This window comes from Primulina eburnea, chromosome 17 (assembly GCF_022965805.1).
Source record: "Primulina eburnea isolate SZY01 chromosome 17, ASM2296580v1, whole genome shotgun sequence".
Classification (NCBI taxonomy): domain Eukaryota; kingdom Viridiplantae; phylum Streptophyta; class Magnoliopsida; order Lamiales; family Gesneriaceae; genus Primulina; species Primulina eburnea.
Window position 1 is genome coordinate 1,080,952 of NC_133117.1, and position 23,669 is coordinate 1,104,620.

General features: G+C 34.3%; 5 protein-coding genes across 7 annotated transcripts; 2 read left to right on the forward strand and 3 right to left on the reverse strand.

The window, feature by feature from the left end:
• The first annotated feature begins 4,656 nt into the window (after positions 1-4,656).
• LOC140818131 (eukaryotic translation initiation factor NCBP-like) lies at positions 4,657-8,141 on the forward strand. The gene is made up of 6 exons (XM_073177990.1): positions 4,657-4,834; positions 6,068-6,163; positions 6,288-6,392; positions 6,480-6,557; positions 7,641-7,760; positions 7,838-8,141. Exons 1-6 carry the CDS (start codon positions 4,724-4,726, stop codon positions 7,967-7,969), a joined length of 642 nt encoding a protein of 213 aa, XP_073034091.1. The 5' UTR covers positions 4,657-4,723; the 3' UTR covers positions 7,970-8,141.
• Positions 8,142-8,193: 52 nt separating this feature from the next.
• LOC140818132 (superoxide dismutase [Cu-Zn] 2) lies at positions 8,194-11,111 on the reverse strand. Its single transcript, XM_073177991.1, has 7 exons — positions 10,964-11,111; positions 10,786-10,893; positions 10,193-10,288; positions 10,073-10,104; positions 9,145-9,220; positions 8,995-9,048; positions 8,194-8,334 (listed from the first exon to the last, which is right to left on the reverse strand). Exons 1-7 carry the CDS (start codon positions 11,049-11,051, stop codon positions 8,306-8,308), a joined length of 483 nt encoding a protein of 160 aa, XP_073034092.1. The 5' UTR covers positions 11,052-11,111; the 3' UTR covers positions 8,194-8,305.
• A 1,031-nt stretch (positions 11,112-12,142) lies between these two features.
• Positions 12,143-12,965, reverse strand: LOC140818585 (ethylene-responsive transcription factor ERN1-like). Its single transcript, XM_073178592.1, has one exon. It carries the CDS (start codon positions 12,926-12,928, stop codon positions 12,170-12,172), a length of 759 nt encoding a protein of 252 aa, XP_073034693.1. The 5' UTR covers positions 12,929-12,965; the 3' UTR covers positions 12,143-12,169.
• A 3,002-nt stretch (positions 12,966-15,967) lies between these two features.
• On the forward strand, positions 15,968-19,742 carry LOC140818049 (pentatricopeptide repeat-containing protein At1g77405). 3 transcript variants are annotated; one of them, XM_073177863.1, is made up of 2 exons: positions 15,968-18,642; positions 19,589-19,742. In XM_073177863.1, the coding sequence occupies exon 1, from the start codon at positions 16,049-16,051 to the stop codon at positions 17,408-17,410; it is 1,362 nt and encodes a 453-aa protein (XP_073033964.1). In that variant the 5' UTR covers positions 15,968-16,048; the 3' UTR covers positions 17,411-18,642; positions 19,589-19,742. The 3 variants fall into 3 exon arrangements, with proteins under 3 accessions (XP_073033964.1, XP_073033966.1, XP_073033965.1); XM_073177865.1 differs by lacking the exon at positions 19,589-19,742 and adding an exon at positions 18,686-18,874 and having other exon boundaries at positions 15,968-18,646; XM_073177864.1 differs by lacking the exon at positions 19,589-19,742 and having other exon boundaries at positions 15,968-18,075; positions 18,508-18,874.
• LOC140818048 (IQ domain-containing protein IQM6-like) lies at positions 19,449-22,765 on the reverse strand. The gene is made up of 9 exons (XM_073177862.1): positions 22,641-22,765; positions 21,897-22,338; positions 21,702-21,816; positions 21,555-21,620; positions 21,386-21,474; positions 21,220-21,307; positions 20,799-21,038; positions 20,300-20,401; positions 19,449-20,228 (listed from the first exon to the last, which is right to left on the reverse strand). Exons 2-9 carry the CDS (start codon positions 22,286-22,288, stop codon positions 19,545-19,547), a joined length of 1,776 nt encoding a protein of 591 aa, XP_073033963.1. The 5' UTR covers positions 22,289-22,338; positions 22,641-22,765; the 3' UTR covers positions 19,449-19,544.
• Positions 22,766-23,669: the final 904 nt, after the last annotated feature.

A 23,669-nucleotide genomic window follows, 5' to 3' on the forward strand; every position in this document is an offset into this window, starting at 1 on the left:
TAAATATGTTATCCTTACATTATAGATATTCATAATCGTCATATCTCGCAAGTCGATCGATTTTTTGAAAAAATAGTTTTATGATTATTCACATATTATCCCGTCTTATAATAACTTCGTTTTGATTACAACATCTTCTTAGAAATATTCAATTAGATTTATGGCATGTATAGTTAGGGGTGGTGGGATTCGAACACAAATTAAGTATAGCATTGCTTGTGAAAAACAATTATTTTACGAGGATTTAAAAGAAGTTTGAACTATTCGTTTAGATATATTTCATATAAATATATGGATCAATATCCGCGAGATGAATTGATCCAGTCCATATTTTTGATATTTTTATTACATAAAAAGTAATATTTTTTTTATCACAAAATTGACTCGTGAGTTGGTCTCATAAGAATTTTTATTTATAGATGTAGAGACACACAAAATCAATTAACTACTTGTCACCCATTATTCTTTTATATATATTTGTCAATTAACTAATTAACTTTATGGGAACTAATCTATGCCACCCTCAAAATTAGATGTATCTTTTAGATTATCTATACTATATGTCTCTTATTATTATTATGGAAGATCATGACATAATAACCACATTCGTTTTTTGGTGTATTTTATGAATAACCACATTACTTCAATATTTTGATTTTTTTTTTTCTAAAATATTTATTTCAACTAATTAATAATACACATCATGAATTTTTAATATTAAATTTTTTAAAATAACGTATGACACACACACACACATTGGGTAATTATGAGGAAAAAAACAGATAAAAAATATGTTGAAACAGAGTTATACCAATACAATATATTTTATACAAGGCAAAAACTTGTGTGAGACGGTCTCACGGGTCGTACTTGTGATACAGATCTCTTATTTGGGTCATCCATGAAAAAATATTACTTTTTAAACTTGAACATCTCATCTATTTTATTTTATTCAGAGTGAGGGTATGATAGTAACTATTTAGAAAAGACAATAATTTTTTTCTCAACTTTACCCTTGTATGATACTAATATTACATTTTTTTTTTATTTTTTATTTTTAATTTCAACAAACACTTTTATTTGTATTTGTATTTGTATTTTTTATTTGAACAATTTAAATATCAATTTAGTCCCTATATAATTTGTCAAATTTCATTTTAGTCCATCGATAATGATAAAAAAGACTGCACACATACGCATAATGTGTGCAAAGTAACTAGTACTAATTATCGATGTCATTCTTATATTACATTCATCTAGTTTTTGAAATAAAAAATGAATAAAACAATTAGTTTGTAATAAAAAAAAATAGAACAAGCAAAAAATATATGTGACTAATTAAAATTAAAGGCATTTTTATATATCTATTGTTTGTTGTTATCTCTTCCTAACTAGAGCGTAGTATTCGTATTGGTCTAATATTTAGAACACTATATTTGATCGATCAAAAATCTCGACAATAACATCAAGAGTACATCGATACTAGTCATTTCGAATCAGAAATTTCGGAAAGAGGAAATTCAAAAAAAAAATCGATAGAAGAATTTTCAAATGCGATGAAAGTTAGATTTAGAAATTGTGAGGAAAAATTCGTCGTTCACAAAGTGTTGTAGATTTTGAAAGTTTACAACACAACTTTAACGCATGAATCCTGTATATTCAATGCGAGAATCGTGCTGGAAATGAAACAGCTTTTGCGGGAATCACGACTTTGAATCAATGCTGCAAAATCATTTTGCATCGTCTGCAGTTTCTGGTGGCGTTTTGTGGTACTCTTACTGCAAAACGTCGCCAGCCAAATTAGTTATTATTTTTTAAAGTAATAATAATAATAAACCTAATTTTCATATACCTGGGTTTTTTAAAAATAATTTAGATTTTAAAATTAATTTCAAAACTAATAAAAAAAAAGTGTTACAAACACATCGCGCTGCATGTTTGTGCGACGGAATTTTTAGCGACGGACTATATTCAAAAACCCGTCGCTAAAATCGACTCCACGACGGTTTTTACAAACCGTTGCTGTTTACAAACCGTCGCAAAATTTAGCGACGGTTATTGGAAAATATCGTCGCTACTATTAGCGACGAATTACAAACCGTCGCGGTTTCGAAATTTTGGAAAAGATGGTACATTGCGCGCTATGGATAATTGTATTAACAACATGCATATGCATGCCGCAAATAATAGTATTAAATGCGTGCACATGTACGTCGCGGATAATCTTGAACTTTCAACGGCTTGCATCTTTGCAGCATGCAATGTGCACTGCGGAAAATGAATTTGTGTCCTGCGAAAAGCCATTTTTGTAGTAGTGAAGAGAGAGAAAAAAAACAAAGAAAAATTCATCACAAATTTTTTTTTTCAGGAACGTCTACTATTCAACTTGATTTTTTCAGTGATTCAGGGATGACTGAATTTCTTGTCTGGTTTTTTCTATGTTGAATAATAGAGGTTCTTGAAAATACGAGTTTGAATAGTAGAGCTTTTTTTATTTTATTTTCTCAAAAAGAGATTAATTCGATGATAAAAACGATTGTGTTTCGAAGGTAATTATTCTATAGATATAAGATATAATTTCATATTTAAAAACTTAAAATTTTTTTAAGTAATAATAATAAGAAACATAATATCTCTAGAGTAGGGTCTTGTGAGACGGTCTCATGAATCTTTGTCTGTGAGACACGTCAACTCTATCGATATTTACAATAAAAAATAATACTATTTAAAAAATAATATTTTTTTATTTTTAATAGATGACCCAAATAAGATAGATGTCTCATGAAATAAAACCCGTGAGATTGTTTCACATGAATTTTTGTCATATCTCTTACGAGGATGAGAAAAAATGTGGGTAAAAAATTAATATAAATTTTAAAGATCGAGACTTGTTTATTGAGGTTCACATATTGTGGGTAGGGGTGTTCATCGGTCGGTTCGGTTATGTTTTCGGTTTTTTCGGTTTCGGTTTTAGAAATATATAATTCGATATACGAACCATTTTCTTTCGGTTTGATTCGATTTTCTACCAAAACGGTTCAGTTATTTCGGTCGGTTAATTCGATTTTAATATAATTATTTAAATTAATAATATAAATATATTGTAAAATATAATATATTAACTTTTTACGTATTTTTTTAGTGAAATATTTAAATATGATGTCTAAATTAATTAAACAAAATATCACGTTAAAGGAAATTCCAAAATTTCGAAATTGCGACGGTTTGTAAACCGTCGCTAATGGTAGCGACGATTTTGAAACCGCCACAGATTCAATTTGAGCGACGGTTGTTGAAAACCGGCGCTGATTTGATTTGAGCGACGATTTTGTGAATATATTCTGTCGCTAAAAATTCTGTCGCGCAGACGTGACTCCACATATGCAGCGTCCGCGCTTACGAAGCACAGACGCTGCTCCACGCACGCTAAGCGCGGATTGTATTAGTTTTGAAATTAATTTTAAAATTTAAATTATTTTTAAAAAAAACCCCATATACCTCTATTTTTTCCTATTTTTCTTCAGCTTGTCTCTAATTTATCTAAAAGTTAGCTAAAATATAAGTATCATGTCTTAATAAAAATAATATATATTTTTTAAACAAAAAATTTAAAATAGAAACACGCCTAACATGTCAATAAGAATTAGTATTATATTAGAGTAATGCTACATGTACAACCAATATATCATACTACGATATTTACAACAATTATATTTTGTTATTATATTATGAGATTTTGTGCTTAAATTATCATGAGATTTAAATAAATGAAATTTTTTTATTGAATTTTTTATATGATAAAAATTATTGTACAAATTTAATCATACATGCATACGTAGCATTATTCTTTATATTATATATGTCAATTAGCCAATTAGCTAACCAACTTTATCGGAAATAATGAATGCCACCCTCAAAATTAGACGTGTCTTTTTGGATTTGGTTAAACACTTAAACCGAAGGGGGAAGGAAGGAACCTCTTCCAGTTGTAGAAACTTTTTATGTAATTTATTATTATTATTATTATTATTATTATTATTATTATTATTATTATTAGTATTATTTCGTCAACTCAGTAGAAACTTTTTATGTAATTTTATCAAAAAAGCAATGAATATGAAAATGATAACGTTACAGTTTTGAATATGGCTTCTTTTTTTAAAAAATTATAAAAAAATTAATCAGTTTTAATTCGTTTAAGTTTAGGTATTAAAATTTGATTTTTTTCAAAAAAAAAATTGAGGATATTTTGGTTATTTAAAGAGAATTATATTTGGTGAAATCTTGATGAAATAGGAGTGTATGTCAATTTTTTTAAATAAGAATAAAAACCAATTCCAAAAAACTAAAGCTTTAAAGAATCAATGATTTATAACTCATATAACACCATTATTTCTTGTTGGAGACGAGTTATTGAGTTCGAGATCCAATTATAGAAAAAATGTAGTTAGCTAAAAATAGAATAGTCAAAGTGAGATGAGTCCGTTGGATCAGTCCACCCTATCAACCCAACTCATCCTTTTTCTATGACGAATTGGGCTGAGCCCAATTTGACAAGTCTACAAATAAAAGGAAGTTTTGAAGGGCTGGAACAGCTCTCCAACTGGGCCTTCCCAAGAGCCCAAACAATAATCAAATATGCACGAGATACCAACCAACGAGGAGCTCCCCAGTCTTCATCTTCCTTTCCCACTGACTATCCGACACACAGGAGGAAGAACAAATGGAATTGGCAGCAGCAGATCAGAAACAGGCCGATTACGGCATGCCTCTACCGCCTCCGGCTGCTGACGTGAATTCGCAAATCGCAGCCCTGGAACTCCACCCTCTCAAAGTTCGTAAAACCTTCAATCTCTCTCTTACCCGATAGCTTCCTTTATTTCGGTATCTCGTTGATTCATCTCTCCATTCCATATCTACGATTCGTGTATGCATGTTTGCTGGATCGTTGTTCTTTGATTTCGAAATTTTGCGTATGTATGCCTGGTTTACCATTTGCTTATTCCTTTTCGGTTAAGTTTTAGTTTATCGTTTAAACTGGGGGAACTTGTTTGTTTCTTGATGTATCGCTGAAAAACGGGCAGAAGTAGTGGTAGGTCCAAGTGAAAGATAAATAATGAGGGCAAGCGTGTGCTGGCACTTTAAATTTGTAGAAAATAAGTGATTCCTCGCAGTATTTGTGTTATATAATCTGAAGTGAAAGAAAAACTTACAGTTTGGGTTTCCTTACGAGTTGTTATATTGGGTAGTTTAAACTTTAAAACACTATTTTACTGGCATCTTCAATTTATTTATTCTATTTTTTTGTGAGGAAGCTGCAAATTCCCCTGAAATTTTCTTTCATTGGACAATATTTGTAATATAGCCTCTTTGATCGCGCTGATATTGGCATCTTACTCCAGAAGGCATCCACAGTCAAAATTCCTTTTGATTAAACCTTTATTCTTCACAATTCACGCTGAGTCTTCAGCTATCTTGCAAGCTCAAGTCAGGTTTTGTTTGGTTTTACTTGTTTACTGTACAGTTTCATGTGAAGTTTGTTTTTGGGCCAAAAAAGGGAATGGTGGGTTATATTTTGCTCATAAAAGATTCATAATTCCATATAAAAATCAACCGATTTCAAAATGAACCAAAATTTGAGTTAAACATGAAGTCGAAGGGTTTTCAGGAAATATGTAAATTTTTATAATGCCGATAAATATATGAAGCTTTTCGATTGAGATGGTATTTCGTCAAATTCCTATAGGTTGTGTATGGATGGACAAATTTGATTTTGGGTTCCCTTATGTTGAAACTATCGTGGAGATTCCAAATACATCAGTCCAAATGCACCTTTTCTAAATCTAACGTAGGTCATAGAGCAAATGATTCAAGATATGTGAGGTTGACCCTGTTCTTTCCTAAATATGTCACGTGATTCCTTCAAAACTAGTTCGACAGAGTTTGGAAGGTGTATGAATTTCCGACTAGTTCATTGCTACATTTTCCATGTGTTGGTATGCTGTATGTAATCTTTTCATATGATGCACGTGGTTATAATGCAACTTCATCTCATTGTGATCTTCAGCACAAATTTGTGTTTTGGTATACTCGTCGGACTCCAGGAGTCAGAAGTCAAACGTCATATGAGGACAATATTAAGAAGATTGTGGACTTTAGTACAGTAAGAATCTATTTTCAGATTCATTCTGTGCGGTCATGTGGCCTTTGTAACTCCTATATGGATCCTAGATTTAATTTCTCTGGGTGTTCTAAGTGCACCTTTTTTATGGATTGCTCGACTTCAGGTCGAAGATTTCTGGATCTGCTATTGTCACCTAGCTCGCCCCTCAACATTGCCTAGTCCAACTGACTTGCATCTGTTCAAGGACGGCATTCGTCCTCTATGGGAGGTATGCTCTTTCATGTTAAGCTGGTCAATAATTCCTTTTCCTAGCTCAATTAATCAGGTTTCCTCAATCATGGCTTCTTTTCATCAGGATTCTGCTAACTGCAATGGTGGGAAGTGGATTATTAGATTTAAAAAGGCTGTGTCTGGCCGTTTCTGGGAGGACCTGGTATGGAAATTTTTACATAAAAATGTGATTTTGCATCATCTAGCCTGGTATCAGACTACTAGTAAATCATTCTTTTGAGAACTTGTGTTAGACTGACACCCTACAGTTCCCAGCTTGCTATCCGCGTTAAGTTTTTATACCTTTCCCATCTTGTAAATCGAACATGTCAAGGTTTGGGTGTATGACTATGTACTGAAAGTAAGTTCTTATTCACCGCAACCAGAAAATCCTTTAAGCTTTGTTGCTATTTTTGTTAGATTGCCTTCTATCACTGATGGTTCTGTTTATTCGACGCTGATCAGCTATTTGTTTGAATACCTTGGAACAAACATTCCAGACTATGACGTAAATTGGCATCCCATTTTTTGTCTAATGTTTGTAAACAACATTTATATATAACAATCCTATAATCTCTATGGCGTTGCGGACTGTTGCCAAATATAATCACAATCCTCCAAAGCGAAAGCAAGAAAGAATTGCATTCTTTATATTGTGATCATATGGGTAAGAGAGTAATATTTTTTACACTCGAGAGTTCAACTTTGCCATGTAGATAATGATAACAGTTAATTTTTAAGAATGCGATACTTCTTACCGGCATTTTTTGTCTTTTGACTTTCTTCTATTTCTCTCATAAACTGCAAGCCTTTTTAATTCTGATATTAAATATCCAGTAGCCACCCATCTGCCTTCATGGGGTCATCGAAAAGAGGTGCCTATCCTAATGTATGTAGATTAACCTATCTAAATCTGTTCACATAGATCAACAATATCAAAGCACGCAGTTGAATCATTTATGGAGAAAAGAATGTGATTAAATGTTAGCGATGTAATGTGTTCTTGCTATTATTGAATCTTGGCTCCACTTGTATGACTATCATGTAAACCTTTCTTTCATGCTTACTTTGTATATTGGCTCAATGTTCGTTGTATTAGTGCTCGTTTCACCTATATATGATTTTGACTGTCTCAATTTTGTATACACCGTTAGAATCCACTATCCATCATAGGCTCCAAGTTATGCAGTGTCATTCGTCCAAAAAATGGTTCTTACCTGTGTTTCTTGAACACACCTGCTTGCAGGTTCTAGCTTTGATAGGAGATCAACTTGATTACGGTGATAACATATGTGGAGCAGTCCTAAGTATTCGTTTCAATGAGGATATATTGAGTGTGTGGAACCGCAATGCATCTGATAATCAGGTTGGTTTTTGTTATCCGAATCACACTCATCGTCATCATCTGCAATTCTGTTATATTGATTTGGTTTTGCATTGCAGGCGGTGATGGGGCTGAGGGATTCTATCAAGAGGCATTTGAAAATTCCTCACACCTATGTAATGGAATACAAGCCCCATGATGCTTCCTTACGAGACCACTCGTCGTACCGTAACACTTGGTTGAGAGGATAGGGAACAATAATAACAGTGAACCGTTGATTCTCCCTTTCCCTTCGCTCTGAGCTAACTGAGATAACTCACTACATGTATTTTGATTTCCATGTATCATGACACCCCTGGTGTTGATTTTGTCGTCCACTATCCACTTTTATGAATTCCATTTGGAGTAGTGTCGGCATCATCACTCAACACGTTCATGTTCTAACCAAGATGGAGAAAAAAGCAAAAAAAAATCATTTCCTTAAATAATACTATGGTCTATCATTAGGTTTTCACAGAAAATGCATAAGCTGTGAAGTGATACACGGGACTGATTCGCCAATCATATTGTATGGAGTACATATTTTATTACACAGATGACTGAAGCCCGATGATACCTGCCAAATATGAAATTCAACTTGTTAGCCAAAGCAATTCGGACAGAAGATTGTGACAAACAAGATGCGATGATATAAAAAATATAAACAGTAGCATCGAGAAAAGCATGCAAAATAGCTACATAGAGGTTTTATGAAGCCGAAAATCTGACGCTAATATTCTAACTAGCAATTTCCACAACAATGGTGAACAGCATAATTTTTTCTTGCCACCTTCCTTCCAGGCTCACACACGCCAAAAAAGAACGCATTCACGAAGAAAGAAATGAGATCCATGGGGTGTTTGTACCATGAGCAGCATTTCATAATATTTTAGCTGCCACCTTCCTTCCAGGCTCACACACGCCAAAAAAGAACGCATTCACGAAGAAAGAAATGAGATCCATGGGGTGTTTGTACCATGAGCAGCATTTCATAATATTTTAGCTGCGTGCTATCATCAAGAAGTCATTTTCTAATTCTTATGTTCTTTTATTTCAACCTGGCAAAAACCTGAGATGGATCTACGAAGACTGAATACAATCTGATCAAAGTAACTAAGGTAGAATAAATATCTGATCATCCTCCAACATTTAGCCACACCGGGGCTGTGGACAAGGAAATGCATAGCTCCAGATATCTAAGAGAAACAAATTAGTATATATGCTCAAAAGAGATTACCGCATCCTACTCTTGCACCAGCGTTTCCAGTTGTCTTGCTGAGCTCGTGTCCGCCTGTTCAAACCCCCAGTGGTTTCATTCATGTCATGCGGAGCATACAAAAGTAAGTAAATTTATAGAGTGATAAAGTGTAAGGGTGGTATACAACACCTCTTCCAAGGTCATCAGGATCAGCATGCACAACGACGGCCCTCCCCAAAATGGAATGCACGCCGCTTAGAGGTATCTGCAAATAAGAAAAGAATTATAAACCAAAACATTCTAGCTAACTGGTTCTAAAAATTAGTTTACCAACCTTTATCCTATTTTAAAACCAAGATAGAACAACATCAATGAAACATGAGTTTTCCTGCTCAAAATAATCACTGAAACTAGACAATCAGTATCACCTCCTGTTTCAACGAAAAATCCCAGAGGAAGAGACCAACCATCCACCTTGTTCATTGTTTATTACAATGCTATCATCTCACTTAGAATTTTATTTGCAAGCAAAAATAATGACTGAGTGGGATCTCTCATTTCCAATTTTCCCAAAAATTAGTGAAGAGTCAATTTCAACTTAAACGGAACAGATAAAAATTTGATAGAAAAGGAATGGAATAATTAAATGGTACAAATAAACTTTTTTGTTGAATTCATTCAACTGAGAAGTGCTGAAAAGGAACGGAATAATTAAATGGTACAAATAAACTTTTTTGTTGAATTCATTCAACTGAGAAGTGCTGAGACATAGATTTTTGGAACAAATGGAATAAACAGCGCTAAACCTGAATCCTTTCTATTCATAATAACAATGTCTTAAAACTTTTGAAAACCAAGCATAAAATTTTAACTAAGTCTAGACCGAGACATGACTTACAAAAGTATAAAATTTGATCCATTTTGTCAAAAAACTATGCTAACTAATATTGTGCAGCAGGAAATAGAGAAAGAATATAAATCAACATGATCTACTAATCCAACAAATTAATGGAGTGGTGGATTGCAATATGAATTTGTAGAAGAATTATATTGGAATCTTACAATGTTTCTTGGAATAGTTAAAAATAGTCCCAGGAAAACTGAAAAAGATATATACCTGCTTGTCTATTATTGAAATCTCAGCAACCCCTGGAACACCAAAGTCGAGTGTATCAAACCAAACTGACAATTGATAAATATTCTGCAAATAAAACAACGCATTCAATTAAACAAGCACCATCTGAGCCAACAACTATGTTCCCCAGATCACCGGCATGACGTTCTTCGTCTGTTGGAGATCCATGATCCTTCTTTAACGGGTTGAAATGAGGCCCTGATAATTGAATTTAAATAACTCAAGAAATTGAATCATATCACTGCATCCAAACAGCTAAACCAAAAGTCGGAAATGCATAGTTTGGCCTAGTTCTATTCCTGGGTAGATAACTGAACGTAGCTTCAAAGCATTATAGAGTTCATCAATTTGTCAGAGTTCGCCTAAGGCAACATAGACAGTCATTACTTAATGTGGGAAAACGAACATCTACAGAAATATCGAGCATCATTTTCCATAAACACCAAACAAATCCCATTGGGGCCACACGAATTTTTTTCCCTTCTTAAGATAGTGATCGAAGCCGAAAGATCCTGAATTTCTTAGAGCTATGTTTGGATTGGAAGATTTTATGGATTTGGAATCTATAAATTTCAGTTAAAAAACAGACAAAGTCGAAATCTTCACTAAACAATTCATGATATCAATTTGGGTTAAAACGCTTTGAAATTTACAGTATCAGCAGAGAAAACCGTCAAGATAAAAAAACTGTTAACCAGTGGAAATGCAGCCATTTGTAGTGTCACCAAGAGCATGAATATGGAAAGCATGAAGACCCGGACTCAGCCCACTGATTCTTCCTTTCACCTGGGTACCTTCGCCGCCTGTTTTTGAACTAAAGAGTTTATCAAAGACAGCAAATCGAAATCAAATGAAAAGAAGCGAAAACTATACATGCGGTGGTGCGCTGGATGAAGTGGACGGCGCCTCTGACGTCGTTGTTGGCGCCGGAGATGATTGCCACCGCTTTAACTGTGCCCATTGTTTAGCTAGTGGGATAAGAACAGAAATATTATTATTATTATTTATTTTTTAAATTTGTTTTTTTATTTGGGGTGGACAGACTATAACCATGTGAATATTTATTCTTTCCGACTTTCTCCAAAATATAAAATTAATTATTCAAAATATATATATTTATATATATATATATAATATAAAATTAATTATATATATATATAATTAAAGAAAATCCCTCGAGCTTATTCTAATTGGCGAAACAAATTATGATAGTTAGTAGTGCCCGAAAACCATAAAAAATATTTTTGGGCCAACATGGTTTAAATTTAAATCTCGATGAAAAATAAAATTTTGAATTATATATTTATTTTTTATTATTTATATTGTTAAATTTCAGAAATGATCACATGTCTTTTAATTATTCACAATTTTAATCATTTTTTAATAAACATGTTAACAATATAGTACTACATCATTATGAAATAGTTTAAAATTATCTCAAAAAATACGAGTAAGTCTCTTGTGAGACGGTCTCATGAATATTTATTTGTGAGACGAATCAACTCTATCGATATTCACAATAAAAAAAAAAATAACAATCTTAGCATAAAAAGTAATACTTTTTCATGGATGACCCAAATAAGAGATCTGCCTCACAAAATACAACCCGTGACATCATCTCATATAATTTTTTGCCAAAAATATTAGTCTAAAACTGAAATTTGTTTACGTAAATAATGAAATAATAACTACATTACCCATGATTCAATTTTTTCTGAATGGTTTGTGGAGGAGTTGTACTTGTATCTTGTTCAAGAGTGTGACAATTAGTAAGCTAAGTTGTACATATTAAACCCAATCGTTTATCTTTGCCCTTATATCAATGTTAATAAAGTTTTTTCGTTTTCGTTTTCGTTTTTTTAAATGTCTCAAATCAAACACTAATTATGATAGTATTCTATTACTTTTATATATATGTTTGTGTGTGTGTATTTTTTAAGATAATCATGTAATTAATGGGTTAATTGAATTGGAAAACTGCAAAACTTTGAAATACACACACATATTGAGATGGAAGAAATGGAGATATATTAGATTTTATAAATTCAGACATGGAGTAAATGACATAAATGGATGGATTTAACATGGAAGGGGACATATAGGAGGAAGATCCCACATAAAGGTGGGTTGATGATCAGTGGTAGACTCCATCTCCATGTCCATATACTCTTGCACACCATTGATGGCGTAAAGCGATGCTGATATCTGTCTTTCGACTTTCATCCGCTCGAATTCTGATAAGCAAATGTTATCATCGAACATCGTCGCAAAGCCGCCGCCCCCACATATAATCTCTGTCCAGGGCAGTTCAAAATGGCTGAAATCCGGCTTATACACATCTTCGAACATCGTATAGTTACTATGATCATCAGCACACTCGAAAATGGTTGTAGCAGCAGTGGTGGTAGTAGTATCTGTACTAGTAGCGCCGCTCGTGTCTTGACAATCGTCAGCAGCAGCAGCAGTAGTGGTAAGGCACGATTCTTGGTTTTTCGAATTGATGGTGTTGGATTTTCTCTTGGTGTTCAAAAGATTCCTGATCCTGGATGCAAGCGGGGAGTTTTGTGAGGATTGAAGATGAGATGTGACGAAATTCGTGCGGGTGTTGGAGCCGCGCAGGAGACAGGCCGCCTCGTCATAGGCGCGGGCAGCTTCTTCGGCCGTCTCGAAAGTGCCCAGCCACATACGAATCTTCTGCGTCGTGTCTTTGATCTCGGCAACCCATCTCCCCGAGGCCCTTTGCCTCACTCCTACGAATTTGTTTCTGCTCTTGTTCTTTCCATTTTTCAACATTTTGTTGCCGTTCTTGCTTTCCTTCTGCTCGAACTGAATCTCCATTCTTGCCTCTAATGATCAGTCTCGGAGTTGAAGTAAATAAATCAATTGTTTTGCTTGTCAATGTACACAATCACCATCTTTAATTTATATATGTGCACCAAGATGATCAATGTTTAATTATTTACTTTCTGTTGTTGTGGTCGTTCTTTTGAATTATTTGTTTGTCTTTTTTTTTTTTAATTGCAGTGACATCACTATGTTTTCCCAAAAAAAATTAATGGGATAAAGGCCATCACTTATTTTAATTATTAGAATTTTTTGTTTAAAACAAAACGCAAATTTTCTATTTTTATATGTTACATTTATAGAGTATTTTTTTCCTAATGTCGTGAAAGTTTTGTATTAGAATCATCAATGAACATATGATGCTAATTTTTAGCAAAATGTGAAGAACTCGTATTGTGTAATGATATTCGAGATGTAACATGATATCGATCACAATTTTCTTGATTATCGTCAGCCTTCGACTCGATCGATTTTAACAAGAAAAACAACGGTTCTATGACGATGTTGTTTATACTTTAATAGTGATGTTTCATGATTGTTGAAAACTTGTTATTAATTAGTTAAAGGCGTACGCTACTATAAAAAAAGGAGAAGATATCATGGAGTGGGAGAAAAGATGTTGGATCCACATTGTTTTGCTCTAATATATTATAAAACTATTTACTATATTATTTTGTAAGAGCATATTAAAGGAACTATTTTTTGGTACAATTTAAGTGAATATTTAAGTTTGGACTGCCTTTTTGTCCTAACTTAAAATATAAGTCAAATTGTGGAATTAGAGAATAGTGAGGGCAGGAAAGCTTGCCAAATGGAGGCAAAATAGGATACAACTAGTCTCCATCTCTCTTGCAAAATGGAATAATATATAGATTCTAAACACAAGATGCCATTCTGCATATGTCAAACAGAGTAGATTGAACGGGAAATTTGGCTTCAGTCCCCAGCCGTTTTTTTTCTTTGTTTTCAGTCCCTAGGTACTTTTTTAGTACCACATTTCCACATGAAGTGTACCACATTTCCACATGAAGTGTACCACATTTTGTATGAAATAGTACCACAATTTTGTGGGTAGGGAGTGAATGCAAAGAAATATTATGATTGGGGATTTTTAAATAACTTCCCCTAGATTGAAAGTCCTTTTCAAATAGTGTAATGCTGTAATTTTATTTAGTTATTTTGGTGAATTTTTAAACTCGGAGCTTAAAGGCCTAATTTGGCACTATCTTCCAATTTGGTTTTTATGTTGAATTTTTCTAATCTGTTTAAAATAAACTCAACTATGTGCCCATCTGCCTAGTCTAGTGATAAAGAATCTTTTATTTGTTGTTTTTACTCTTTGTAATATAAATTAATATCTGAATATAGCGTCTAATTCTTGTCATACTCTTCCTATTTTTTTGTTACGCATTACCAACGTCCTAAAACATAGCTCTTGTCAAGGGATGATAACGAGGCTGGGTAGGTTTGTCATCATCATTCTCGTCCTCGAATTGTATCACTGCCTTCATATCCATTTCTTTTGTGTTTGGTGATTTCCGAACCCGAACCCTAGAATATCCCTATTCTCATCTCTGTTTCAAAAATAAAAATGAGACAAGAGTAGGAGAAGGTTCAGGAATCCCCAAATCTAAAATTATTATCAATACTTTAAATAATAATTATAATATTATTATTATCGAGGTGATGTTTGAGGATGTAGATAAGATCTCCATATCCGCTCGAATTATTTTGAGGATTCAAAAAAAATCCTCGAACTTGAAAATTAGTCCCAAACCACTCTCGTTTCAGATTTTCCTCACGGAGCCCCGAACTCACTGGAAAATTGTCATATCTGACCAGCAAGGACGTTCGAGGGAATGCATATATGTTTTCTTCACACAATAATGCATATATGTTTTCTTCACACAATTTAATTCGATTGATATTCATGTTGTTTCAAACTTGTATGAAGTAGGGTGTCAATAATTCGAACCGTTCATGACATTTTCGAGTCTGATTGATTCGTATCCAAAATTATTGAATTTGAATCGAACTCGAAATTTTCAAATATTTTTCAACATAAATTAAAGTCAAAATCGACTTGTTTAATAGTTATTGATATGATAAAATAATATATTAAATAAAATTATTTCTAGCTTTTCAAATAATAATTTTAATGGCTAGCAAACATATCCAAATATTTAAACCTAGCAATCGAACTTCAACTCAAGCTAAATTTAAGTATAATGGAGGAACATCTCGCACATTACTGGGTAACACCCTGACCATTGAACTAACATCTCGATTCTTGCCCATTGGCTACTTTGTGACTAATATCTCATCGTTGTTATCTTAATCATTGATCTTTAATCTTTATCCACTACTTTTTGTTAACTGATCTTCGGTGTTCATGCTGAAACTTAAGAGCACAAGACCTACTGCTATAGTTACATATTGCTATCGTACAACTAATAAAGTAACTTAGCACTGAATTTTAGCGTAAACTTCGTGTAAGTCATTTTTTCAGTGTTTTTTAAGAGCAAAAGTCTTTTAGTTGCGTTTGAATCGATGAATTTCAAAAGTATTTTGTTGTACAAAAAAGTAAGAACATAAGCTTCATATCAATCTTTTATATGTTTATATAATATTTCATATTAATTATGATGAATTTCAGATTTACTTAATGATTTTGTCATTTGAAATTCATTCGAATTTGTATTACTAATATATATACATAAGTAAGATGCGAATTTAAAATTTTATATTATTTCATTGTAAACAATAAAAACTATACTTATGTATTCCAACTACGTCTCCCCAAGTTCACGCTTTGTGAATTTGAAGCCGAGGCGTTAGCTGCAAGTTTCGAGTGTGATTGTTCAAACTTATTTTTGAAATTTGGAAAACAAAAATTATTTTCATGTTCTGTTTTTTGAGATATAAAATTCTGTTATTTTAGATGACTAAATGTATATTTGGAATGTAATATTTTTTTAAAAAAAGTTAAATGCCATTGTTTTTCACATTTAATTGTAAAATAAAATTCAATGTGCACAAATGTAATTTGAAGAATACAACTACTGTAGTCAATACCACCGAGGCCCTGCTCCGACGACACCAGTTAGTTTCTTTATGTTTAGATCGCCGCCGCTCCGCCGCTGTTTTGTCACCCAAACTAGTACCATCGCGAAACAAGTTCTGCAAGCAATAATCCAAAACAAGCCCTTCAACACCGCTCTTCCTAACCACCACCTCATTTGGACCTCAGAAAGCGTTATTCAAGTCCTAAGGTTTATCCCATTACACCTGTTTCAATCCTTCAGATCCATCGGCCGGCAAAAGCCCTCCCGACACCGCTCCCCACTCAAACAAAGGAACCTCAAACAAGAATCCGTTAAATACAAGAAGGGTTCTCTCATTCTTGGCCCGGCAGCTCATAGAAACCCCAAGAAATTGAATCATGGACTGGAAAAGGCACTAGAGTTTTACTATTGGGTTGAAACTCATTTCAGGTTTCAACACAATGAGCAAACCTGTAAGGAGATGGCTCTTGTTCTAGTTAAAGGGAATAGATTGAATTTACTGTGGGATTTCTTGAAAAACATGTCGCGGAGGTCAGAAAAATGCAATCTTGTTACAACTGCAACCATGACTTGCTTGATCAAAGCTTTAGGGGAAGAAGGTTTAGCGAATGAGGCTTTGTCAGCATTTTATAGGATGAAGCAATTTCACTGCAAGCCTGACGTTTATGCTTATAATACCATAATTTACGCCCTTTGTCAAGTTGGTTTTTTCAAAAGAGCGAGATTCTTGCTGGAACAAATGGAGTTGCCTGGGTTTCGATATCCCCCTGATGCCTTTACATACACGGTTTTGATTAGTTCTTATTGTAGGTATGCCATGGAAACAGCATGTCGAAAAGCTACGCGTAGACGTATGTGGGAAGCGAATCATTTGTTCCGATTAATGTTGTTTAAAGGGTTTGTTCCAGATGTCGTGACTTACAATTCTCTGATCAATGGTTGTTGTAAGACTAGTAGGATTGGGAGGGCACTGGAACTGTTTGATGAAATGTCTAGAAGAGGATGTGTACCTAACAGAATTACTTATAATTCCTTCATTAGATACTACAGTGTAGTGAATGAGGTTGAAAAGGCTATTGAGATGTTGAGGATCATGCAAAAAAGGAATCATGGGGTGCCAACTTCAAGTTCATATACACCGATAATTCATGCCTTATGTGAAGCAGGGAGGGTGGTTGAGGCAAGGGATTTCTTGGTTGAGCTTGTCGAGGAAGGGTCAATTCCTAGGGAGTATACTTATAAGTTAGTGTGTGATGCTCTAGAGTCAAACGGAAAGATGGATTTGCTAGAAAAGAGCTTTCGTGTGCTTGTTGAAAGTGGTATTGAGAATCGGGTAAAAGAGGCGATCAAGGTGAAACCATCTTTGAGCCAAGAAAGAGCCTCATATAAGACCTTCACATCGAGCATATAATGTAGTTTCAAGCTACACACCAGTGTTTTCCTGGAAAACTCTGGTGTCCAACAGTTTCATAGGCTCGGGATGCGACATAAATGTGACGGCCCAGGGGTTTCTATCTGCTGTTAGAAGAGATTCAAGATTTGGATGTCGATGGATTGAAAATTTATTATTTCTTGGTTGGATTAAGATAGTGGTTAATAGACCACATTCAGCAGTGCTCGGAATTGTGGAAGTGGAGAGTGGAGAGGGTTTCATGGAATGTCGAGAACAGACGGACATCAGGGTATGGCGGTATGCTATGTTGGAGACTGTATCATATGGGCAGCTGCTGGCCTGTACTCTGGAATAGTTCAGCTCTATGAGGGGTTACGTTGGAGGATACCGCAAATGACATGGGTTGAATTTCACGTGATCAGGCCAACTAGAGCAATTCCTGACAGTAGGGTTGATAAAAGGCGTCGGAGTGCCGGTTTATATCTTGCTTTGTGAAATTTTAGTGTGCACGATTAGTTTCTGGAACAAAGTGTAATATTCTAGTTCATGGGTTCGGTTAATTGAATGAAGTTATTAACTTGAATAACTCAGGAAATCTTTTACTCCATTCTGAAGTAACTGGTGGATATAGTTTGAGAGGATGACTGAACTCTTAACTATGGATTGATTTTGTTATTGACAAGGTTGCCTTACCACCTGTGACGTTGAATCTTTAGACATACTTCTATATGATATCTTCACTTAGCTTTTCCCATGGTGGAAGTCCTGTGTTTGAGATATCTTAATTTTACACTGGTCAACATGATACCAAAAGCTGGTCTCTCATGTTAGTCGTGCATATCCAATTGTAGAGTGATTGATTGGTTTTTCTTCATCCTTTCAAGTTAGTTTATTATGTAATATCTAAATTTAGTTACAAAAGCTGCCATAGTATAAAAATTGATAAATGAATACATATAATGGTCATTGTCTTTTATTTGTTAAAATTACGCAATTCTCACTTCAGGTAATTTCATGGCTTTCATTTCTTTTATGTGGACCATTGAGTCATTTAGTTACCAATTTGCCACTACTGGTTTTCCTAAAATGAAGGCCAGTTTCATGGTATATTACAGGGATGTTGATGGGGATAGTTGGAGCGACCAGGAAACTGTACTGCTACTGGAGGAAATGCAGCTGTACCAGCCATTTTGGTTCATCAAATATGTGGAGTAGTGATGATTATGGAAAATCACTACCAACTTCAAACGGTGTGTATCGTTATCCATTCGGTTTTCTTTCATTAACATTGAGGAGGTTTAGTAAGCCACACTTGTCATTCCATTTATTGAATTGGATTCAACCTGTGAGCGTAATGTTTAAAAGCAAAGATAAAATCTCTTTGCGTGCAAAATGGCAATTTCATTTTTCCAGCCATTATGTATGCTTTGAGTCCTTGTCGAAGTAAACCTATCCATTTCGTTCATTTAATCGTAATTTTCACAACTTAATTGGCTCCAAAAAATTTTCAAAATATATAATTATATTCATATAATATGAAACAATTTAGTTGTACCAACTGATTTTCTTTGAATCCTATTATTAATGAAAATGAAATAGAATATAAATCCTCATTCATCGAGAAGTAGGAATTACTTGTTAAGTATTTATATAATTTAATTATTACATAAAGAACCCAATAAATCTGTATGTAGTTTATAATTATTTTTAACGAAACACCACCGGTGCCATGGGGGCTTTCAAACCTAGTTATATTACATAAATTAAAGAACATTGGATGAGAAGGGATTAGGTCAAAAACCTTTCCAAAACTTTGTAATAATTTGGAAATAGAAACATCCTAATCTAATCCAAACTAGAAACTCAAATGAGAATGGTAGATTTTGTTTAACTTTTATAGATTGTTTGGAATGTGATACGAGATGATCGAAAGACGTGGATGACGATGGCACATACAGTTTTTAGCTATAAAGAGTCAAACACCAACAAACTATCTGACCTACAAATTTTGAAGTATTTTACATAGGAAAATTTTACGAAGGCAATCATGGATAGATGGAACAAAAACAAATTCATAAATTAAGAGAATGTTTTTCACTACCAAGACTGCACTTGTCAATTACACCAATTCTTCCTTGTTTGTGTGGATGAATTATGATGATTCTATAGCCAATGGACTTTTCTTTCTACATGCAGTGGTGTTGGTAGGAGTAAGATTCCATCCCATAGTAACAGTTGGTCTTGCACTTCTACGAGGTGATGACAATGCACTTCTGGGAGACAAACTTACCTCTTCTAGCACACGGAACTGGAGCTCTGAAGGATAATCCCTGACACATCCAATTCGCGGTCCAGCTCCTGTTGTCCATCTACATGATAATTGATTAGCCAGCTGATAAGATTTCATCCCTTTGTGTGAGTTTATCCTCTTTATTATCTTTTCTTGAGGGACATATTTTTCGTATTCCTCTTCTTCAGTATCTTGATCGAATAAGTTATGCTTGGAGAACGAGAACTCTGAATCTGAAAGGTATTCGTCTGCTGTCTCGTATCCATCATCCAGTTGACTATCTGGAGTATAAGGAGACCCTGGTTTTGGTGTCCTGAACAGCTCTACCGCTTCCTCCCTCTTTGGGATTTGAAGGAGAGCGATTTTTGACTGTAGTTTCCTGGACCATCTTGATATTGGGGGTTGCATATTTTCGTCATCCTTTGATTGTTTTTTCCTCGAGCCCTCTACGTTTTTTATCTCGTGGCCTCCAGCATACCGGAAATCTGGTACTGATATGCTACTACGCAGGCCAACACAAACTTCAAGTTCATTACACGGTGCTTTCTGCAACATACTCGAAATTAGCTTTTTCCATGTTTGACAAAAGTACAACCAAAGTCCATAATGTATCTTACCTGAACAACACTGAGATCAACATTATTTTGCATAAGAAAGGACATGAATTCCTCGAAGTTTTCTTCTGTTGGAAGGTAATGTCCACTGTGTGGCCAAACTGCCTGTGTCCAAAACAGCAGATCATACATTTCATGTCACCTGAACCTTTGCAATTAGTTTAAATTACCAATTATTAAAGAAGAAAGGGATAGGCTTTGCGAGGTTTTGTTTTGGGAAAACTGAACTGTTACTGTACTAAATTATTGGATGGTATTATTTAAAATTTGAAATATATATTTTGAGTTATAATGTAATGTAGTAATAAAGTTTTTTCTTGGAATTAACATTGAAAAATTAAATCAAATGTAATGATTATATTTCAATATGTAAGAAGGAAAAATGAATTTTCGGGGTAGAAAATTAAAATACATGAGAGAGTGTGTTTGTATTTTGGGAGACGAATAACATTCCCAGGAAAAGAAAAAGAAAAAAGAGGTGGCATTGTGTTATATTCTTTACCTTCAGAACACCATTTTCTACAACTAATCGTCCAGCAGATAATGTTGCACCTCCTGCTAAGAAACTGGAATGTTGAAAAGTACCCTTCTTCTTTTGTCCTACGTACAAGATTTTGGACACACTGAGCACAAAGATCCATTTTACATCTTCTGGCCCCTCCCTCGTGTCCAGAATTTTGGCACATTCTTTGTACATTAACTTCCCATTACTTATGATAACTTCATATGCGCGTCTCTCCATCTACAAAGTTGAATAGGGAGTAATTTGCTCAATTCAACTAGTCAGGTGAAAAAGGCAATTATGTGCTATTTCACATTAGCCATGTTGAGGTTTCCAGTGATAAGTCGAATCTAAGAGATTGCCCATCATGGATATATATTCAGCAAAATCAAGAACTTCTACATGGGGTTGTGCAACTTACCGGACCAAGGTATTTGATACACTGTTGTTGAAGTTTTGATCTATGACATCTCTCTAGATTTACTTCTCTACCGTCTCCAATGTCCAGCCTGAAGTTCAAAGTAAACTGTCATAGAGATAGATGTAGACAAATGAAACTTCTTCACTTTGTAGTATATGAAAGTTACCAGTAGAAGAAGGGTTGTTTACTGTCACAATGGAGCCAGTTGATATAGTAGAATTGTAGGTTGTGGCCATAGCGGTGCCTAGGATCAATCTGAAAACACAATATAGAAATACCATGATTTCATAAATGAACATCATCCATTGAAAATAACTCAAAGCACAGACACTTACCGCCTCAAGCCAATGCTGCAAAGCTAGTTTCCGGGCATTATCAGCTATGGACAAACCTTTCCCCACCTAACATTAATGAAGAACGAGCCTCGGTCGTAAGAAAATGGAAAAACATCGAAGTGCAACGAGTAATTGTACATACAGCACCTTGGCTGCTTTTGTTCTTGCTCTTGACCAACGTGAAATAGCCGTTTCAGGTTTCTCGATGTCGAAAAATGATACAGAACTACGTTTGAGCTCAGCAAAATCTAAAAGCTTCCACCTAAATGACAAACATTCCAAATCAGGAACACAATGGAATGAGATTTTATATTAAATAGCTAAATCATAAAGGGTAGGTACCATCTTTGCTCCACCAGAACAGCACAATCTGCGAGTTGCCTTCGTGTTCGAAAACTCTTGTATGTTTTTTGCAACCTCACAGCAGCCAGATGTCTGTCATTGTCTGAATATGGCAGTGGTTTTTTGAGTATGGGCAATTTGTAGCTACTTGTCATGCTGATTGATGCACGCTCTTCCGGAGTCTGGATGGAGATTTTGGGCTCTAATTCCCTCCTCTTAAAGCTAAGGGATCCTTCAAGGATCATATTGGCCGAACCGAAAGATTTCATTTTAGATTCTCCAACGTTAAAACCAACAGATGGAGCGATCCTCGTGTTGTTACCTCCAAAACTGACTGATCTCACTAATCGGCTATCCAGATCATCCAATGAACATGCAAATGTCATTCCCATTCCTCTCAAAACCAGAACCAACCAATAAGAATGCTCTGGTAGATTGATTTCTTGCCATATTCACAAATTTAATCAATAAATAAATGAGGGAAAAGGAAGAAACTAACTGGAATCCTGATGCTCAACATAAACAAGAAAGGCCATATTCTCTACATTTGATTGGGAAAACCATAGCACACAGGGAAAATCATGCAATCATGCAAGAAAAAAAATACCATTTTTTAAAAGAATACAAGATGTATCAATCAAAATACATTCATCAAATGCATGAACCAACATCTAGAATGTATATAACTTAATCTTTTCCAAGTGCAAACAATAGCCCATAATGGATTTGTATGTAATATGTTACCTCAAATCTCTGTAGAAATCCAATGAGAAAGATGGAGAGAAAAGGAGAAGAAGAAAGCGGGTGGGAGAGAGGATGGAATCACAATGCTCTCCCTGTCTCTGTGAACGTATCAAATATTTGTTTATTTGTTTCTTGGAAAACAACTGTATTACTATATATAGGAGGCCAGGAAACAATGGATAAGAGGAGAGATAGATCACATAACAATAGATAAATAATTGTTTTCGACCATGTTGTTGAATTAGATTAATCGGTGGACATGTCCACAATCTTACTATTTAGAGATGTAAATCCATTGGAATCGAGTCTGAGTTTTTTTTATTATTATTTTTGGAGTCACTCGTAGAATTAGTTCGCTAGGAACAATAAAATGAGAGGTATAAGAAGTTTTTTCCCAAAATAGGGAATGTCTAAGAAAAAAAATGCTTAATAATGACTTACTTCCTATTTTTTATAAAGAGTGGGTCTCATGTGAGACCGTCTCACGGATTTTAATCTGTGAGACGGGTCAACCTACCCATATTCACACTAAAAAGTGATACTCTTAGCATAAAAAATAATGCTTTTTCATGGATAACCCAAATAAGAGATCCGTCTCACGAATATGATCTGTGAGATCATCTCACACAAGTTTTTGCCTTTTATAAAAGACGGAAGGGAAGGCATAGAGCAAATCCTTAATTTTTCTTTGGCAATTGGGTTTTTACCACATTTACTTGAATGCTTACTATTATCAAACAAAGATGTCTCAATATTTTTTACTTTAATTTATTTGCAAGATATGGGAAAAAAAAGAAGAAATTGATTGTGATCCAACTTATAATCACTAAGTCGTTCATAAAAATTTCATAACTATTGATCAAATGTTTATCAAAAAAATATTTAGACGAATTATTATATTATTTGGAATGATATTTAAATATTATTTTGTCTATGATTTGACGTAATTTGAGAGTAGGCATCGAATTTGACCAATCATATCATTGGTACATACTACACGCTAGAACTTTCATGGGACACTTGTTTTTA

Bases quoted from the DNA above. Each gene is read 5' to 3' on its own strand.
- LOC140818585 (XM_073178592.1), bottom strand. From the start codon at position 12,928: ATGGAGATTCAGTTCGAGCAGAAGGAAAGCAAGAACGGCAACAAAATG.
- LOC140818049 (XM_073177863.1), top strand. From the start codon at position 16,049: ATGTTTAGATCGCCGCCGCTCCGCCGCTGTTTTGTCACCCAAACTAGT.
- LOC140818131 (XM_073177990.1), top strand. From the start codon at position 4,724: ATGGAATTGGCAGCAGCAGATCAGAAACAGGCCGATTACGGCATGCCT. The intron at 4,835-6,067 runs GTTCGTAAAACC...TGTGATCTTCAG, and splicing joins TGGAACTCCACCCTCTCAAA to CACAAATTTGTGTTTTGGTA. The intron at 6,164-6,287 runs GTAAGAATCTAT...GCTCGACTTCAG, and splicing joins AGATTGTGGACTTTAGTACA to GTCGAAGATTTCTGGATCTG.
- LOC140818132 (XM_073177991.1), bottom strand. From the start codon at position 11,051: ATGGGCACAGTTAAAGCGGTGGCAATCATCTCCGGCGCCAACAACGAC. The intron at 9,049-9,144 runs GTGTTGTATACC...GGGTTTGAACAG, and splicing joins TCCTGATGACCTTGGAAGAG to GCGGACACGAGCTCAGCAAG. The intron at 8,335-8,994 runs GTAATCTCTTTT...CATATTTGGCAG, and splicing joins TGGTGCAAGAGTAGGATGCG to GTATCATCGGGCTTCAGTCA.
- LOC140818048 (XM_073177862.1), bottom strand. From the start codon at position 22,288: ATGGGAATGACATTTGCATGTTCATTGGATGATCTGGATAGCCGATTA. The intron at 21,039-21,219 runs GTAAGTTGCACA...TCAACTTTGTAG, and splicing joins GTATCAAATACCTTGGTCCG to ATGGAGAGACGCGCATATGA. The intron at 20,402-20,798 runs GTAAAGAATATA...TTTTGGACACAG, and splicing joins TAGAAAATGGTGTTCTGAAG to GCAGTTTGGCCACACAGTGG.